This window comes from Raphanus sativus, chromosome 9 (assembly GCF_000801105.2).
Source record: "Raphanus sativus cultivar WK10039 chromosome 9, ASM80110v3, whole genome shotgun sequence".
Classification (NCBI taxonomy): Eukaryota; Viridiplantae; Streptophyta; class Magnoliopsida; order Brassicales; family Brassicaceae; genus Raphanus; species Raphanus sativus.
In genome coordinates this window covers 4,317,214-4,336,517 of record NC_079519.1, presented here as the reverse complement: position 1 = coordinate 4,336,517, position 19,304 = coordinate 4,317,214, and the positions used below count along the sequence as shown (strand labels likewise).

At 36.0% G+C, this 19,304-nt stretch overlaps 4 protein-coding genes and 1 long non-coding RNA gene across 5 annotated transcripts; 2 read left to right on the top strand and 3 right to left on the bottom strand.

Moving 5' to 3' along the window:
- Nucleotides 1–1,447: 1,447 nt before the first annotated feature.
- On the bottom strand, nt 1,448–2,134 carry LOC108828035 (uncharacterized). The gene is made up of 2 exons (XR_001945759.2): nt 1,917–2,134; nt 1,448–1,821 (listed from the first exon to the last, which is right to left on the bottom strand). It is a non-coding gene; the product is annotated as an uncharacterized LOC108828035 (long non-coding RNA).
- On the top strand, nt 1,741–7,755 carry LOC108828034 (ABC transporter G family member 25). The gene is made up of 4 exons (XM_018601579.2): nt 1,741–1,993; nt 2,130–2,967; nt 6,472–6,809; nt 6,905–7,755. Exons 1-4 carry the CDS (start codon nt 1,865–1,867, stop codon nt 7,583–7,585), a joined length of 1,986 nt encoding a protein of 661 aa, XP_018457081.1. The 5' UTR covers nt 1,741–1,864; the 3' UTR covers nt 7,586–7,755.
- A 721-nt stretch (nt 7,756–8,476) lies between these two features.
- On the top strand, nt 8,477–10,114 carry LOC130499857 (subtilisin-like protease SBT3.11). Its single transcript, XM_056994297.1, has 5 exons — nt 8,477–8,801; nt 8,973–9,070; nt 9,209–9,271; nt 9,343–9,457; nt 10,078–10,114. Exons 1-5 carry the CDS (start codon nt 8,680–8,682, stop codon nt 10,112–10,114), a joined length of 435 nt encoding a protein of 144 aa, XP_056850277.1. The 5' UTR covers nt 8,477–8,679.
- Nucleotides 10,115–11,691: 1,577 nt separating this feature from the next.
- Nucleotides 11,692–13,321, bottom strand: LOC108823705 (uncharacterized membrane protein At4g09580). The gene is made up of 4 exons (XM_018596973.2): nt 12,915–13,321; nt 12,414–12,684; nt 12,156–12,326; nt 11,692–12,057 (listed from the first exon to the last, which is right to left on the bottom strand). The coding sequence occupies exons 1-4, from the start codon at nt 13,157–13,159 to the stop codon at nt 11,926–11,928; spliced, it is 819 nt and encodes a 272-aa protein (XP_018452475.1). The 5' UTR covers nt 13,160–13,321; the 3' UTR covers nt 11,692–11,925.
- Nucleotides 13,322–14,006: 685 nt separating this feature from the next.
- On the bottom strand, nt 14,007–17,276 carry LOC108825843 (NAC domain-containing protein 30). The gene is made up of 4 exons (XM_018599195.2): nt 16,962–17,276; nt 15,604–15,774; nt 14,917–15,188; nt 14,007–14,767 (listed from the first exon to the last, which is right to left on the bottom strand). The coding sequence occupies exons 2-4, from the start codon at nt 15,761–15,763 to the stop codon at nt 14,222–14,224; spliced, it is 978 nt and encodes a 325-aa protein (XP_018454697.1). The 5' UTR covers nt 15,764–15,774; nt 16,962–17,276; the 3' UTR covers nt 14,007–14,221.
- Between the last annotated feature and the right edge of the window lie 2,028 nt (nt 17,277–19,304).

The window sequence follows — 19,304 nt, the reverse complement described above, 5'->3', positions numbered from 1 at the left end:
CAATCTGATTGTATAACTATTTATTGTCTTTACATAATAATATATTCTTAATTTCTTGTTTATTTTAGTTTTCAATTATTAATTTTTGTTTCTTAGTAAAAACCCCATTAACAAACTCAGATTGAAAATATCTATTTTATTTGATTCAAAGTAGTTTTGGAGGTAAAGCTCAATTTCAACTAGATCTCTCTTCACTTCTCTTTCCATTGTATAGATATAATTAATAGTTTAAGATAAATATTAATACTATTCAACAAAAATATTTATAAACTCTCTATGTAATTTTAAAAATTTATTACCCTTTAGTAGAACATAATACTATTTATTACATTTCTCAATCAATCTGATTGTATAACTATTTATTGTCTTTCCATAATAATATATTCTTAATTTCTTGTTTATTTTAGTTTTCAATTATTAATTTTTGTTTCTTAGTAAAAAAACCATTAACAAACTCAGATTGAAAATATCTATTTTATTTGATTCAAAAAAGTTTTGGAGGCAAAGCTCAATCCAACTGTATCTCTCTTCACTTCTCTTTCCATTATATAGATATAATTAATAGTTTAAGATAAATATTAATACTATTCAACAAAAATATTTATAAACTCTCTATGTAAATTTTTAAAATTTATTTCCCTTTAGTAGAACATAATAGTATTTATTACATTTCTCAATCAATCTGATTGTATAACTATTTATTGTCTTTACATAAAAATATATTCTTAATTTCTTGTTTATTTTAGTTTTCAATTATTAATTTTTGTTTCTTAGTAAAAAAAACCCATTAACAAACTCAGATTGAAAATATCTGTTTTATTTGATTCAAAAAAGTTTTGGAGGTAAAGCTCAATTCAACTGGATCTCTCTTCACTTCTCTTTCCATTATATAGATATAATTAATAATTTAAGTTAAATATTAATACTATTCAACAAAAATATTTATAAACTCTCTATGTAAATTTTAAAAATTTATTTCCCTTTAGTAGAACATAATAGTATTTATTACATTTCTCAATCAATCTGATTATATAACTATTTATTGCCTTTACATAATAATATATTCTTAATTTCTTGTTTATTTTATTTTTCAATTATTAATTTTTGTTTCTTAGTAAAAAACCCATTAACAAACTCAGATTGAAAATATCTATTTGATTCAAAAAAGTTTTGGATGTAAAGCTCAATTTCAACTAGATCTCTCTTCACTTCTCTTTCCATTTATATAGAAAAAATAGATATGCATTTATCACCTCTACAATTTACAAAAAAAAAAACAAGACGAAGCCAGCTGACACACATTAACTAGAAAAAAGAAACAAAAACACATCCTGACACCGAAGATAATAATATACATTAAGACGAATCCATCGTCCTCCTCCTCCTCCAAGATCAGGTGATTCTCAATTTGACAATTATAGTGGAAAACACTTAATTAAAATCTGTATTTTGTAAAGTGAGTTATATTCCAAATGAAAGAAAGAAACATAATAACAATCCCAAAAAGAAAAAATAAAAAGTAGAATTTAAAAGACACTTTGTTTTTTTTTTTTTAACCACTTAAAAGACACTTTCTTTTCTTCCTCCAACGACCCGATTCCGTTCAGCAGTCGCCAGCTGGTATTATACGTTTCGCCACGTGTTATTTTCTCAATGAGCATTACTTTGATGACGTGGCATCCACTGGCCTTTCACGTCCCACTTCTTCTCCATAAATAGAGGTATCAGCATCTCACCCCCTCCGATCTTCAGAATTCTCTATATTCACTCACACCTCTCTCTCTCTCTCTCCGTCTCAATCTCCGTTTTAAGTTTGGCCATCTGTTTATTACATATAAGGAAAAGAAAGAAGGACATAACAATAATGTCAGGTTTTGACGGCTTTGAAAATCAAATGAACGGTCCAGATTCATCACCTCGTCTCCCTCAAGATCATCGTGACCAGCCTTCCTCGTTATTTTCATCGTCTCCGTGTTTCCCAATCACCCTCAAGGTATAACACACAAACAAAGTCCAGTTTATAATATCGATTACAAACTTTTATATTTACACACAAAAATAAACACTGAATTGTTGACTCGTTTTGACTCTAGACTTGACTCGTATTTTTTTTATATTTATATTATTAGTTCGTCGATGTGTGTTACCGAGTGAAGATCCACGGCAAATCCAGCGATTCCTTGAAACTCAAGAGATTGTTGGGACTCGAACACAAACCGTCCGATGAGACTCCACCGACGGAGAGGACGATACTTAGCGGCGTCACCGGAATGGTGACACCTGGCGAGTTCATGGCCGTTCTCGGACCATCGGGGAGCGGTAAATCGACGCTGCTAAACGCGGTCGCAGGGAGACTCCATGGACCAGGCCTCACCGGAAAAATACTCGCCAACGACGCCAAGCTAACGAAGCAGTCGTTGAAACTCACCGGCTTCGTGGCCCAAGACGACCTTCTTTACCCGCACTTGACGGTGCGGGAGACCTTAGTGTTCGTCGCCCTCCTCCGCCTCCCCCGAAGCCTCACGAGAGACGACAAGATCAAAGCCGCCGAGGCCGTGATCTCCGAGCTCGGGCTCGCGAAATGCGAGAACACGGTGGTGGGCAACACGTTCATCAGAGGGATCTCGGGTGGCGAGAGGAAACGTGTGAGCATCGCTCACGAGCTGCTCATCAACCCGAGCCTGCTCGTTTTGGACGAGCCGACGTCGGGGCTCGACGCGACGGCGGCTCTGAGGCTGGTCCAGACGCTGGCTGGGTTGGCTCGTGGGAAAGGGAAGACGGTGGTGACGTCGATTCACCAGCCGTCGAGCCGTGCGTTTCAGATGTTTGACACCGTGCTGCTTCTGAGCGAGGGGAGGTGTTTGTTCGTCGGGAAAGGGAGAGACGCCATGGCTTACTTCGAGTCCGTCGGATTCTCGCCGGCGTTTCCGATGAATCCGGCTGACTTCCTTCTTGATCTTGCTAACGGTACGTTCTCAAAACTTTTAATTATTTAAATATAGTGTAATCATACTAACACGCATTATTAATAACGAATATCTCACTAGTCATATGACTAGACCTATTGGTATATATTGTGTGAAAAGAATTCTCACATGAAATTGACTGATGATAGGACCATAAAAATTAAATATGAAATCATCTTTGTATGGTGTTTTTGTGTGTGTGTGTATATATACGTATATGATGCATGGAGACTACTGATGTGAAGAGGTGTAGATATTTGTATAGAAAAATACTTTGAAAATAACAGCTCGACCCCAATACAAGAGAGTAATAAATGTCATATTTATGATCGTTATCGCAGACGTACGATGAGAACTATACAAGTCTAAGCTTTGATGTGTCTCTCGTTGACTCTTGTCATCGTGATGGCTCTTTTAGTATCATATACTACCTAATTACATGGTTAATCTATAGCTATTACATTAGTCTGGTGTCATATTAGTTAGTAGGAAACGTTTCGTAAAGGGACTTATCTAGCATCTTTTCTTCTTCTTCGTCCCACCGTATTTTCAATAATTGTTTATTCTAAAGTTCATAATAATTTTTAAAAGCTAAAGTTGATAATTGAAGGGTAGCTTTTTTATTGATAATAATTATGGGCAATTGGGGATACGTGTTATGTCTTTATTTCTTTTCTTTTCGAGTATGAAATATTTGCCACAGATTTTTGGCATATATATCATCTGAATAAATGTTATGCCTCGCTTTTATGTAAAAACCTTATCACACTGAACATTTTACACTATTAAAACCGTGCTTTTTCTTTTTCTTTTTCTTTTTGTTTTTTTGGCCGGATAATAAACAGAAAGAAAAGGTTCTTTATTAAAAACGGGTTTAGTGAAAAACACCACGTGTTACATGGTGACGTATAGGTTTCGAACCCTGGCTCTTTGTGTGTTTTCTGTTTCCTCTTTATCCAACTTTTGTTTTCATTTTATCTTTACGCCCTTTTTCTGTTTTACAAATAAATTCTCTTTTACAAGCCAACTAATAAAAACAACCTTCTTTTTCGCTGTTTTAATCAAAGGTAGTCTTTCACACTTTTGCTTCTCGTGTTACTTTTGAGCTCCACGCTTCGAAGCGCGTGGTACAAAATTGTCTGCACTCCCTTATTTCCATGCATCCTTGATTTGGGAAACTTTTGCTTTAATGGGTAACCGCCTAGATGAATCCAATCACACCCTCGCATCTAGCGCGTGGTTTCACTTTCCTCCCCTCAGTCGTCATGCAAGCAATAAATACCTATTCGTTGGGAATTGGATATTCTCAAACTCACTTTCATTGTTTTTTGAGTCTTATCGTGATTACAAGAATTCTCGCATTTTTGTGATAATTTATTGGTCTTTAGATAAGCTATAAGAATAATTTGTAGTATAAAGTTTTTCTATAGGAAAATGAAAAGAAATTTATGGGCAAACTACAATCTTTAACCTGAAGAGACATATACATGGTCACGTTAGTTTAGTCCAATTTGTCCTTGCTTTATCCACAACAGTTGAGTAAGTACCAGATATTGGTACGAGTGTTTTGATGTTTTAGGCATGTACAACAAGGTGGACCAAACTTAGGTTGATCTAATAAATCAGCAATTGGTTTTCATGACAATATTCATACATGGTCCATATCTAAGCTAGCTAGGGACATGCATCACAGATCCACACACGGTTGATTTAATGTTTTTCTAGGGATTGTTAAAATGGAATTAATGACTTAATTTTGTTACCCAAGACCAAACAAATCTCATAAGCTGCATTTAGTTTTCGTCGTTGACTTTCTTTTTCTGTTTGGTGTTACTCCCTCCGTTTCAATTTATTTGTCGTTCTAGACTTCGGCACACAGATTAATAAAACATTTAATTTTGTATATTTACTAGATAAAAACATCATTACCAATACATCTAATTAGATTTCAACCAATAGAAAAATAGATTAGATTAAAAAGTCAATAAATTTTGCATTGAAATCATAAAACGACACTTATTTTGAAACGAAAATTTTGCTCCAAAACGACATATAATTTGAAACGGAGGGAGTATTAATTATGACAAACCTTCGCACATGTACGTATATACACTGCACATGGTATGTATATTCTGGTGAAAGCCATAGGTAGAGTAAGAAGGCAATAACAAGATAGGGAATGAAAAGACACATAAATAATTTGTAGTGGAAAAAATAAGAAAATATATAGTTTTTGCGCACGATGGCATATATTTAGTACCATTAGATCTAATTTATTAATTTAGTGGGTATTAAGTTCTTTGTCTCCACGAACCATATGCTTCACTTCATATGCAATCTTGCTTTGTATCATTATCTTTGTGAAAAAGTCCCATTTTATTGGACCAACGATCCACATGACCATTCAATCTATTCGATGAATATGTCTATGTGTATATACAATGTGTGTGCATGTATGTGATTTCCCATGGCTGGAAAGTTGATACTCACATGATTTACTAAGCAAAAGTATTTGCTATATTTTCATCAGAAAATATTAGATGTTGCTTTCTACGTCAAAGTATAACAGTAAACTCCACTTGCCCTAACTTATTGATCAATTTGAAAGAAAAGAACAATATATATTAAATTTTCTTTTCCAAAAGTTGGCTCTTGACATTTGATGATTACACTTGTCGAGTATTTCACTATGCATTGTTCATTTATTTATTGACTTCCTCTAACTTGTGTTCCCTGAAATTCAATTTCAATCCTGTTGATAATCCACTTGGTAAGTAAGTGGAGTAATAACTAGTCGGCCTATTTTGTATAAACTTTGTCGTATAGAGAGTTGAATTCAAATACTACAAGAGTATTTGATGCTCAAGCTTTTGCATTTTATTTGTTTTTGGAATCAGTGAAGAAGCTAAAATTAAGAACGTCTTTAGTGGCGACCTTATGCTTTCTTGGGTGGACTCTCTCGCCTCTCCATTTTTATTGGTCCGCTTTACTGCAAATCCGATCTCCATTACTTATTGATTTAAACATAAAATACTAATCTTTATTAATAAAATATGGGTCCAATACAGTGTCAAAACCTCTTTAAATATATTTGTTTGGTCGGTCCAGAGAAGACGATTGGTTGATTCGCCGTCACCTCGGTTCGGTCCAGTGCCACTTTGAAATGTCTTTTCCTTTTTATATCTAGGACGTTTAATTACTATTTCATTAGCCAATTAACTTTCTCCTATTTGGATGATAACTTGAGTGGCTTAGTTTCATTAGTATTAGACTATTATTTTAAGAGATTAAAAAAATAGATACTGGATTGGTTGAATAATTAATTGACCACCCTGGATCTTTTGGTTTGTTATATTTATTATCCGATTAGCGAGTCATATATCTTAGTTATGCACTAGTGGTTAGACACGAAAGTAACTTTGTTTTCTTTACTTAATTTAACGAAGTTTATTGATTATTATACGTAATTTATCTAAACCTGATTGAGATTTTATGACCTATGCAGGTGTGTGTCAGATTGACGGTATAACGGAGCAGGAAAAACCAGACGCGAGACAAACACTAGCCATTGCTTACGACACATTGCTAGCCCCAAACGTCAGAGCTTGCATCGACGCGTCACCTTCTCCCGCAGAGAATGCACGTTTTGTGAAAACGAGAAAAAACGCTCGTGGAATAATGTCCGGTCTTGCGACATGGTCTAGTCAGCTATGCATCCTCCTCCACAGACTTATAAAAGAGCGCCGCCACGAATCTTTTGATGCACTTCGCATTTTCCAAGTCCTCGCAGCTTCACTGCTTTGTAGTCTCATGTGGTGGCACTCAGATTATCGAGACGTGCACGTAAGTATATTATACATTATTAATCATATGTAACAAAAAAAAACACTATTGGTTTGTTTTGGCGTTTTTTCTAATCAACGATAATATTGTTACAGGACCGACTAGGACTACTCTTCTTCGTATCTATTTTCTGGGGGGTACTTCCGTCATTTAACGCTGTCTTCACTTTTCCGCAAGAACGAGCGATTTTCACTCGAGAACGGGCGTCTGGTATGTACACACTCTCGTCTTACTTCATGGCTCACGTCATCGGATCGCTCACCATGGAACTCGTTCTCCCGGCAGCGTTCTTGACGCTAACTTACTGGATGGTCGGTCTACGTCCAGGACTAATTCCTTTCCTCCTCACCCTTTCCGTGCTATTGCTATACGTCTTAGCCTCACAGGGACTCGGACTTGCCTTAGGCGCAGCTATCATGGACGCTAAAAAAGCCTCCACGATCGTGACAGTGACAATGCTAGCGTTTGTTTTAACCGGCGGTTACTATGTTAACAAAGTGCCATCAGGCATGGTGTGGATGAAATACGTTTCCACGACGTTTTATTGTTACCGTCTATTAATAGCGGTTCAGTACGGAAATGGCGATGAGATATTGGCGATGGTTGGATGCAAGCCAAAGGGAACGCAAGGAGCGGCAAAGACGGCTGGGTGTCGGTTTATGGAGGAGGAAGTGATCGGAGACATTGGATTGTGGACGAGCGTTAGCGCTTTGTTCTTCATGTTTGTTGGTTATAGAGTATTGGCGTATTTGGCCTTGAGGCGTATTAAACTATAAATGAGAGGTGAGAGGGAAAATTATTTGAATAAATAATGAGTGGGTATAAATTAATTTCTAGGCTTTATAATTTCTAGTTAACTCAGTTTGTTCGATTTTTCTTTTGAACATGTGAAAACAAAAATGACTAGTTCTTTTAGTTGATTTATAATAAATGTATATTTCATCTATTACATTGTTTTCATTACTTGTGTTAATGAGTTCAGACTTGTGTTTGGGCCGGTTGACGAGTTCATTCTTGTGTATGGCCCATGGACTTTTGTAGAACGCTCAATGTTTTATGGTTTTTTAGTGTTTCTAATCTCATGATTATTGGATTTCGTCGATAGGGAATTTGTTAACTTGTCTGTCTTGTTCTTGGTGCTGAAACTCAACTGAGTATTTATTGGACACAGAGCTTTATTTAGCATGGAGCATATGTAGACTGGGGATATATATAAACAAAGATTAATTATTTATAAAACTAAAAAAAGTGCGGGGCATGTGCCACACATCTATCTTATCTGCGGCCGCCCCTATATAGTACCTAATTCCAAGTCTTGTTCTTATTTTCTATGTTTTCATTTCTGTGATATGGTTGTTTATATAAACTTCTAGTTTCCAACTACGCAGACATTGAGATTCATTCAGGGAAGAATTCTCTTATTATAATAACTAATAATTAAATTACTATAGTTAGTTTCATAATGTTGGTGATTCTTTAAGTTTATAACTTTGTAAATATAATAAACAAATAATTAATGAATATGAAAAATAATAAAATACGATATAGATATTTTCAGATTTAAAAGATTTATGTAAAAGTACTTTGTTTAGTATGAAATTAATATCTACTTTATTATTTTGCTAAATTGTCTTATTGAAAGAAAATTCCATAGTATTATTTGAAAAATTATGGATGAAGACGTGCTAATATATTGGATTAGCAAATGAGAGACAAATAAAAATAATTGGTTGATTCATGCATGAAGATGCCGCTAGAATAATTATTTGTGGCCGTCCTTGTGAGTATAGATTTAAAAATTGATATAGCGTGTATATCACATTTGCTCCTCATAGTCGTGGTTGTCTTATCTCTCCTTGCTCCGATCATCATGGCTGAATCTAGCAAATCATCGACGCCGGAAGCGAACGTGCACATCATCTACACCGAGAAGCCTACCAATGAGGAACCTAAAGACTATCATCTACGCACACTCTCCTCCGTTCTTGGCAGGTTTGTAAACTTTTACTAAATGGGTTATTAGTAGCTTAAATCATTACAGAGAGTATATATATTGTTTATTATGATTGATCGTGTCGATTATTGTGATGTTCTTAATGTATGGGGATGGGTACAAAATTTGATAATGGTGATTATGTTTTGTTTTTTATGGATGGCCAAAAGTGAAAAAGCTGCTAAGGACGCATTGGTATACAGCTACAAGGAAGCTGCGTCTGGTTTCTCAGCTATGCTCACCCCTGAGCAAGTCGCCAAGATCTCCAGTACGTTTCTTAAACTATGACATATGGCACATGAAATCTCAAACAAGTACAAGTGAAATCATGCAGTCACGATAGCGAAATCATGCAGTCACGATAGTGCTTTTTTTTTTCTTTCTTATATGATTTTGGGTGTTGCAGAAAAACCAGGTGTGATTCAAGTTGTGTCAAGCCAAACCTACCAGTCGCCCAAACCTGTTGGTGGTAATTTCAAGTTGACTTAACTTTGACTTTGTGTCATCAACTTCTACCAAAATAAATCTCTTGCTTTACAGAAAGAGTTGTTGCTGCAACGTCCGAACCGAAGGTTCACATCATCTACACAGAGAAGCCTACCAATGAGGAACCCAAAAAGTATCATCTCCGTAGACTCTCCTCCGTGCTTGGCAGGTATGTAAACATCTACTAATTGGTGTCATTAGTAGCTTAAAACATCTTACAAAAAGAGGATATATATATTGTCAGTGGTGGAAGTAGAAAAATCTTTTAGGAGGGTCAGTCTCTAAAAATCAGCATATATTACGTGGGTCATTTAGCTAAAATTACCAATAGTCATATAGCTTTTATAGAGTTATACCAGTAAACTTTTTTTAATAAAAAATTCACCTGGATCAGTTGACCCGTGTGATAACAATGTGGCTCCACCACTATATATTGTTTGATCGATCGTGTAGACAGGACGTCTTAAAAAAATTAGTAGCCTTGGGCTAAATAGTGAATATGGATCAATTTATAAATATTTATATCTTAGTTTTTTCACAATATTTTTTAAGTTGAACCAAAAGAATTTCCATTATCTAATCTGGAAAATTGAAAAATGGTAAAACACACAATTTATGGACCTTTAACATATTAAAATATACCTTTATATTCAACTAAATAACACAAAAAGTTTGGATCCATAGACCCATGTAGGGATGGCAATTTGGACCGCGACCCGCGGGCAGGCTCGTAATAGATCCATGCGGGGCAGGTCTGGGCACATATTTCTGAGCCCGTTTATTTTGCAGGTCTTGCGGGCGTGACCGCGACGGTACTGGGCTTTAGCGGGGCGGGATTATGCGGGCTGCGGGTAAACAATAAAGCCCGCTACACTATACTTATACGAGAACTTGCCGTCTTGAACGAGATTTTTTTTATATATTGAACGAGAACTTGCTGTCTTGTGTTTAAGTGTTCCATGAAATTAAGTGTGGTTGTTTGAAATCATTATTTGTAATAAGATAAACATGGAGGGAGCTTGCAAAAAACATTAGTTTGAAAAGTCAGAAACTTCACACAATATTATTTGTATCTGTACACAAAAGTCCGAGCCCAGAAGTTAATAACAAACAAAATGATGTGACTGTGAGCTCGTACCCATAATGATATTGATACGCCCGTATGATGATGAATAAGGAGGAGGAGCATAGGACAAGCTTGAGGAGCTGCAAAATGTGGAGAAGAATGAAACTGTGGCTTTGAAACTGTGGATGGTACAGGATCAGCTCTCACTGCTTTGTACGATAGTCGGCAATATTGAAAATATGCAGTCAGCAATCTTGAAAATACAAACACGCATATAGACGACTGATACGTTACAAACAAAATCAAACTTTTAAACATTAAGACAAAGATGTACATGTTAAGTGGACCTAGAGAATTGAGAGGACGTTAATAGAAAACAAAATATACAGTTGTTTTAGTGAAAGTTCATACTTAACTATGTTGAACTAATCTTGATTTTCATTTACTATCAGCAGACCGCACTGCCGCAAAGAACCACCGGAGAGAGAGACTTGGACTACTGGTGGGGCGGGCCACGGAGGGACGGGTGGTACCAATTGCCAACCCTTTGACGACCCGCGGGCTGCCCGCAAAGGCCTGCAATATTCGCGGGGCGGGTTTGGGCTTAAGGATTGAGTACCGCGGGTACTGGTGGACCAAACCGCAAAGAACCGCCCGAGAGAAAGACCGCGGCGGGGCGGGCTGTACCAATTGCCATCCCTAGACCCATGGCCACCGCGGCACCGCCCCTATGGCCATGGACAAGAGCCGGGGTGTCGATTGAAGTGATGAATATAAGATATGATAATGATGATTATATTCTGTTCATTTTTGGCTATTCAATAGTGACAAGGCTGCAGAGGAGGCCCTAATATACAGCTACAAGGAAGCTGCCTCTGGTTTCTCAGCTAAGCTCACCCCTGAGCAAGTAGCCGAGATCTCCAGTAAGTTTCTTAAACTATGACATATGGCACATGAGATCTCGAACAAGTACAAGTAGAATCATGTAGTCATATGGTAGCAATATTTTTCAGAGTATGTAGGCTTAGGAAAAAACATGATAAGTGTTTTAACTTGACCAATGTTTTTTTTTGCAGAACAACCAGGTGTGGTTCAAGTTGTGTCGAGCCAGACCTAACATTACCCAAACTTGTTGGTGGTGGTTTCAAGTTGACCTAAATTTATGTCTGTCTTATTCAAATTCTGCTGAAATAATTCTCTTGCTTTACAGAGAGAGTTGTTGTTGTAATGTTGTGGCTTTGAGAACTGGTTGTCTAATTTAAATGATGTCATGCTTTTGCTTTGGATTCGAGTTCTTTTGTTTGAAACACTTTTCATATACATTGATTCTGAAAATATATAAAGAAAATAATAACTTGATTCCGAAAAAAATGTATTGATTCTATGATATCTTCCTCAGTTCTACTCTCAAATGGAAACACACAAACACACAAAAAAAGTATAAACGAGTCAGCCATTATTGTTTCTGCTGTGTCCTCTAAATCAGTTAAAATTGTAGCCTTGTCCTCTGTAAGGCTTTATGACATCGAAGGTTAAGCAAGCCTGTGTATTGTAAAGGGACTTCTCTTTGGCTATTCATATATCTTCTTTCTTTTCAGTATTGTTGGGAGTATGGAGATAAACCCAATGAGGAAAAGCACTGACAATGTCTTGAAATCATACAGGTCCTTCACCGATTTGAGATCTCCAATAGCAAGTCCAGCCTACAATACAAAGAACCAAGAACTTAACGCTCTGCTTAGAATCTTGTTGTGTCTTGGACAATGCTTCTCAGAGACAAGAGCATAATGGAGGAGCTTACTCTGACGGTTATGTAAGCAGCGGGAATGAGACCGACCAATGTCGCCAAAAAGAAGATATGAAAAGGTACATCAACAATGGGAGAAGCCAAATTGATGAACAGATTTGGCAGTGTTGGTGTTATCCTCAGAAACAACATATAATTCAAAAGCTTATCTCTACGCTTACCAATCTGAAATAAAAAAAAACCCACACAAGTAATCATTACAACCCACCAAATGAAGAATATTTTCATAGAGCAAAAGAGAGAAGCTCTAACCTCAGCCTGAAAGAATCTCAACTTGTCAGGCCACAGCCAAGTGATCAAAGGCCGACCGATCAACTTAGACAAAAAGAAACAGCAAGTAGCTCCAGCGGTTGCGTTGAAAACAACCAAGACAACACCTTTGATAACCCCAAAGAGAGCTCCCGCCAAAAGCGACATAAAGATAGTCCCTGGGATCATAAACGTCTGCATGAAAATGTAGGTCGCACAGTACCCTAAAACGAACTGCGCCGGGTACTCATTCGCATAGTCTGCAAGATTGTCTCTGAAACCAAAAAAACACAAAAGATTACAACTTTATCAATACCCATATCAAAGTTTCTACATTTACACTATCAAGAACCTCAACATTGATCAAAACATCGATCATCCTATAAAAAAGTTTGAATCTTTATAACATTTTTTTTAACAAGATTGTAACTTTATCAATACCCTTCTTCAAGATTGATCAAAGTTTGAATCTTTATGGGTAAGGAGAAGAGGAAAGGTTGTTACTTGAGCAAGCGGAGGTCAGAGATGCTTCTGGGGAGCTTGAGCTTGCCGAATTGGGCAGCGGGCATTGTCATGTAGATGCAGAAGAGACCAGAGGAGAAGACGAGGAAGACGCCGAGGGAGACCGCGAGTTCCCATCGGCTAAGAGGGAACCGATCGAGTTTAGATCGCTTTCCGGAGGGTGAATCGTCGTCGTCTGACATGGCTCCGAGCTCTTCGTCTCTGATTAGATTCCGTGTGAGAGACATCACCCACCACTTTGAGGATTGGGGTTTGGTTGTGGGGTTGGGATTGTTTAATTCATCGACAGTGATTGTAAAAAGTTTCGATCTTGAGAGGAAGGTGGAGAGAGGAAGACGTGTCTCTTAGCTTTTTTCCATTTTCATTGTCGGTGTCGGAGACTCGACGATGATTGGGGCTGTTTAAGACCTTCTGGATTGGTGAGAGGGTTCTAATATATTTCAAATCTGAAACCTCTGAGTCGACGAGAGGGTACGTTTGACAATCGTTGAATCGATTGTCCGCCATTTATTTTATTTGGTTGTATTGTTTCTTGGTCTAATAATAGTTTCATTATTATTTTTATTTTTCTTATTGTTAATTTTTTTGGGTTAGTTGTGTTCTGTTTGTTTTACATGTTATTTACAATTACTAAATAACAAGCTTGAATGGTATAGACTTGCTGTTAAAAAAAATGGTATAGACTTTTAGTTTAAGAGTTTTTGTTTTAGATTCTATGTTTTTGTTTTTCAAAAATATATAAATTCATATTTTTATCACCATCGAATTATTTCAAAATAGAAATATCAAATTAAGTAGAATTTTGATTCTTCTAGTTTTTAGACTGTAAACTTAAATTTTCTTTGTAAAATATGGTTGATAAATTTAATGTGTTAAAGACTGTGTAAAGCACTTAGAACACTTCTACAATACCAGAGCATATAATTTGAATTCAAATCGTACATTGCTATGATTTATATTTAGTTGCCACTGATTGAGGTTTGAATTATGAGCACATTTTACACGTTCTCCTGGCTGCTAGGCCACCATAGACAGATTTGGCGTGCATTTTCGTATAATTATGATCGCATTTTATTAGAATCAACGGACGACTTATATATTCAAGTAACAATATAAATATGGACAAGAAAAACCAAGGGATAGATAAAAAAATTCCACCTTTGTGAAATCTCTACGTAATAAAACCCAAACTTGTTTTACAAATAGACAGTTATAGAAGTTATTCTTCAGATGAAACAATTAAATCATAAAAACAAATCAATATAGTATAGTATATAATTTTCTTTTAATTACGAGTCAGGGAAACATCCAAGAGAATCATGTATATTTGTTTCAACCTCATGATTATAGTTTTGAAGCATGGAAGGGAAGCTCTGCGCCGGATTATACGACTGCGTCTCGAACGAAGACATTAGGGCATTAGGGTTTTGTGGATGTGTGACTTGTGTCTCAAGCAAGCTATCTAGTGTTCTCCAGTCCACACAGTTGAAGTTCTTCTCTTCTTCTTGCTCGAATCCCTCATTCTGATCTTTATTCGTCCCTAGACTCGGCGACAAGCTGGGGCTGTCCAGCTGAGGGAGCTCGATGTTACCATATTGATGCATCGATGAGGATACGTTATTGGCATTGTAGTGATTATTGCTCATTTTCATTTGGTTAAGGTTATGGCTCGATGAAGAGGCACCGATATGATGACTCGTGTTCATTGTCGCTGAAGATGAGTAGTTGTTACTACTATCAACGTGGTAGAGCTGGCTCTGCCATGGCTCGTACCCTAATGGCCTCTGGTTTGGAATCGGCTTCCTAAATGCTCGACAAACGACCCAGCCTTCCTCCTATAGTTCACAAGTGAATGGTTATTGACAAAGAGTCCATTTAGGCCTTCACATTATTAGCTCGATTGTGTAACATATGGTAGATAGTTAAGTTGATTAGATATTGGTTTGACAATAGTGGCTATATAAATTAGTCTTAAAATGTGTACCTGAACCGGGGCAAGCTCAGAGTTTTGGAGACGGTATTCGTGCATGATCCAATCGGATTTTCTTCCATTAGGAGCTCGACCTTTGTAATAGACAAGTGTCTTCCGCATTCCTATGACACTGTTCTTTGAAAGCACCGCCTTGTCTCTTCCGGTGGCCTTCCAGAACCCAGCGGCCGTGGCTCTATTGGTCCTAGTCCCGGTCGGGTACTTCCTGTCCTTGTGGCTAAAGAAATACCACTCATTTTGCTCTTCATACCCTAGTGTGCATCTCGCTGCAATGCAACACCAAATGTTAATGTCATAAAAATGTACACAACAAAATATTAGCATATGGATATTAAAATGAAGATTGCAAAATGATGTGGTGAATTGTATTTGGGCTGATAAACGATATGATTCTACTTTCCCACTTTCAACAAAAGAATCAACAAGTTTAATTTCAAATGAGATATTATGAGTTATGATTGTACCACATCCCTTAATTTTCTTTGTAATATTCTTTTCACACTGACGTTTATAAAATCTTACTAGTCAAAGAAAGTAGGCTTTCTCATTCATTTCGCATGCCAATTCCATCGCATACTATTGGTTTTGTAAAGACCATATGAAGTAAACAATGTACTGCCATTCTATGCAAAAGCTAAGATTAATAACTGATAATCATTATACAAAATCCACGTTACTTACCCTGAATATCCCACGGCTCCATTTTGTAGAGATCAATCTCCACAATGACATCTAAAGCACTCTTCATTGAATTGATCTTCCTATCTAGGTAATAACCGACGAGTTCTTCCTCTGTCGGATGAAATCGGAATCCTGGTGGCATATGCATTATGTTATCCATCTAAAATTATCCTGTAAAAGTATATAAATCGGGAAACTGTTAGAGAAATGAGTAAGAAACGAGATGGAGAAATGAGAGAAAAGAGAATGATACGAATGAAAATATATTTGTATATAAACCTAAGCGTGTCTTTTTGGAAGCTATTGCGAAAACCTTAGACAAACAAGGCACAACCTTAAAGTTTTGTTTTGGGGACCAAAACCAAAGCCTATTACAAGCTTCTTATATTTAATTATAAGAAATGGATGGAATGACTCTTGGGTCCAATGGAATTCCAAAAGCTGTGTTGGCTAATGATAGTGATGTTACACACGGACACATGATAATATATTAAAATATCTATAAATATACACACACATACTATATGTATTCACATGTAAATAGATAATATCTAAAATTTTAGATCTTTAAGCTTAAGGGTATAGCTATTATATGTTTCTGATGATGGTTATGATGTATTTTCACGGGACCACCAACAATGGAGGAGCGCTTACTATTTTGCAATAATAACAAAAGTTTGATAGTGAAGGTTTTTTGGATTTTTTCTTAGAAAACATTAGGTTTAACCGTTTATTTCGCCTTGTACATACCGAACGATGCTCTTAAACGATAAGTTTCAACGTTTATGCTATATGTATTATATAAATTATAAAGAGCTCTATATAATATAACATAGCTGGTTGGTATTATAAGACCTGATATACAAGAACTATATATTGTATATGGAAGATAATCATATAAGATGGATATATAGCCGAAAAGCTTGACGGGTGGAAGTCACCGAGGTTGATGTTCCTTTGAGTGTATTACACACTCTTGTATGTGTTTATATCGCTATAGTATCTATATATTATTATTATTAATGGTGTAACAGCAATTAATTTCTAAGAAACAATAATGTCGTTGAAAAACATAGATTTCGAAATCCCCACCATTACTTTTAATTTCCCGTTTACTCTAAATTTGGTGGTCAATGTCTACACATATATACACATTTGTATACTATTCAAGATATGAACCTTCCTACCCATATACAAAACGATCCCATAGTATATATATGTATGTAATAATGCATATTTGATGGAAAAATCCAAACAGAAACGATGTATAATGGTTCATGCATGTATCCATATGTACCGATTTGTATTTTTTGTGTGTGAACAAAAAAAACTAAAAGGAATAATGAGTTGAAACTTACAAGTTAATATAGATTGGACGAAGGGCTTGCGGGAAATACTGATATGTTTTGAGCAATTTCAACAAGAACGATCTGTAATAGGGTAGCAAAAGGAAGAAGGAGAGTAGGGTTTGAAATCTCTGTTGCGGATTGAATGATGACTGTTTGTATAACAAGGCAAGAGATTGGCTTTTGATTAATTAGATCACATGTATATGGACCATCTAGAAATCTTAGAGTGTATATATATAGGTTTATGATGTGAATATGCTTATTTATATAAATGGAAGTGTGTGTCATGTGGGTGCAAAATGATGATATAAGGAGGGAGAGGAAGAAGATGGAGATGGAGCAAGAGGGTTTGATAGCGCGTGGGATAGACATCTACGCCTTGTTTTTGGACGGCTCCATCTCTCTTTCTAACCGCAAATTTTTGTTTAAAGTTTTTCCAAGCTTCTCCACTTTACCGGCAGTTACTGCACAACCCAACTTTTGTTAGTTGTCTATTATTTATTAGTTATTTATTACATCTCACAAGATTAAAATCCCTCTTCATTTTTATCTTTTTTTGTCATCGACTAATACAAGCTTAAACTAATATGTAAACTATGCTGGTAGCTCCGCATCCATGTGCACGACAAAAGACGGTTGTTTTCTGGCACATCGTGCTAACTTATCCACTTTCAAATTCTACGTGCGTGGAACATGAATGATCTCCGAACTGTGAAAACTTTTTCTCAAAGTTTTAATATCCTCTATATATGTTGTAAAAACATGTCATTTTTCTAGTTCCGAAACCATCTTCACCATTTTTATCTATTATATATCAATGTTATATATACGACTAGCGATTTACATATGCGTTAGGTTAAATAATAAAATGGTCTGAACATCACCAAAAAGTTTTATAGATTGCAAATTTTAATTTGATTGAAATAAATATTACAAACGATTCTAGTAGTTTAGCCTAGTATAAATATTACAAATTACTCTCTATGCATGTATTTTTGTCATCGTATATGCATAATGTATATATAACCAAAAATGTAATAGTAACAATATAACGAGAAAAAACAATATAACGAGAAATTTTAGATATATGTTTGCTTAACCTGGTGTTAATATGTGTCCTCGTTAACCCATTCATAAAATAAGCACGTGAGGCAAAAGAAAACATGGGGACAAAATAACTGTATTTGAGTATGTAAACTCTCAAACGTCGAAAGAATTTACACGAGTGTATATTTTATGGATTTATTTTTTAAAAAGAAATGTACATTTATGGATTACTACGTAAATCTCACTCAATATACTGCCGCATCAAATTTTATGATGTAATATAGAAATACATAATTGATAATTTCAAGTCTCAGATCCAATGGAAACCATACAATCCAAAATTTATTTTCACAAAACTATTAAAATATTTTTCAGATTTGTAGTAGCCCTAAAGGAATGAACGTTGGCCATTAAACATGACGAATCGTGTCCGTTTGTACATTATATATTAAAAACAACAAGAAATAAAAGAAAAGAGTAAAACAGATGAAAATGTTCTTAAGTCTTTCTTCAGCAATCCAGCTCCCATTGTCTGGTTGGTGGCGCCGTCCTTAACAAGTGTCGCTCTAGATGCTGGACACGTGGGGAGAAGAACTGTTTCTATTACATAACTAATCATTTGTTCCTCATCTGATTTCCTCTTATCCCGGTCCCACCAAAGCCGTTGGCTGTCGTTTTACTGTATTTACCTCACCCTTTCGGCTTGTGACGTCATCTCAGTAACTCGTTGAGTCTCTAGTCTAGTCCCGAACGAAAAGTCCAAAAACTGAAGAATCTTTTTGAGTTCGTGAAGCGTACAGTGTGACTAGGAGCACGGAAATCAAGGAGAAATGGATACATACAAAAAGAAAAAGGAGTTTATTCGGTAAATAATAAGAAATGAGTACTAAAACGGGAAAGGGAAATTTAAAGATGGGAAAGGCTAGTTGAATAAAAGCTGGATTTAAGAAATGAGAAGAAAGAGCACTTGATTTTGGTTTCAGTTTCACATGCATGCCTACTTGTCTAGTGTCTACTGCGTGAGAGAGAGCCCTTTTGTACAAATCCCAAGGATTTACCCACAAACCCCTTCACACCATTTACATTGTTGTCAGAATATACATTATATATGTGCCTCGATCCCTATATTTCCTTCTCTAATCATAATGTCTCCAACTCTCAAGATAAAAATTTATATAATAAACCCCCTTTTGTACTTGTTACGGGCTCTTGTGTATGACAATATTAAGCCGGCCTCTAATTTGATTTGCTATCTATTAAGTAGTATTAAGTATACTGTACATTGATTTTATGATGGGTTCACAG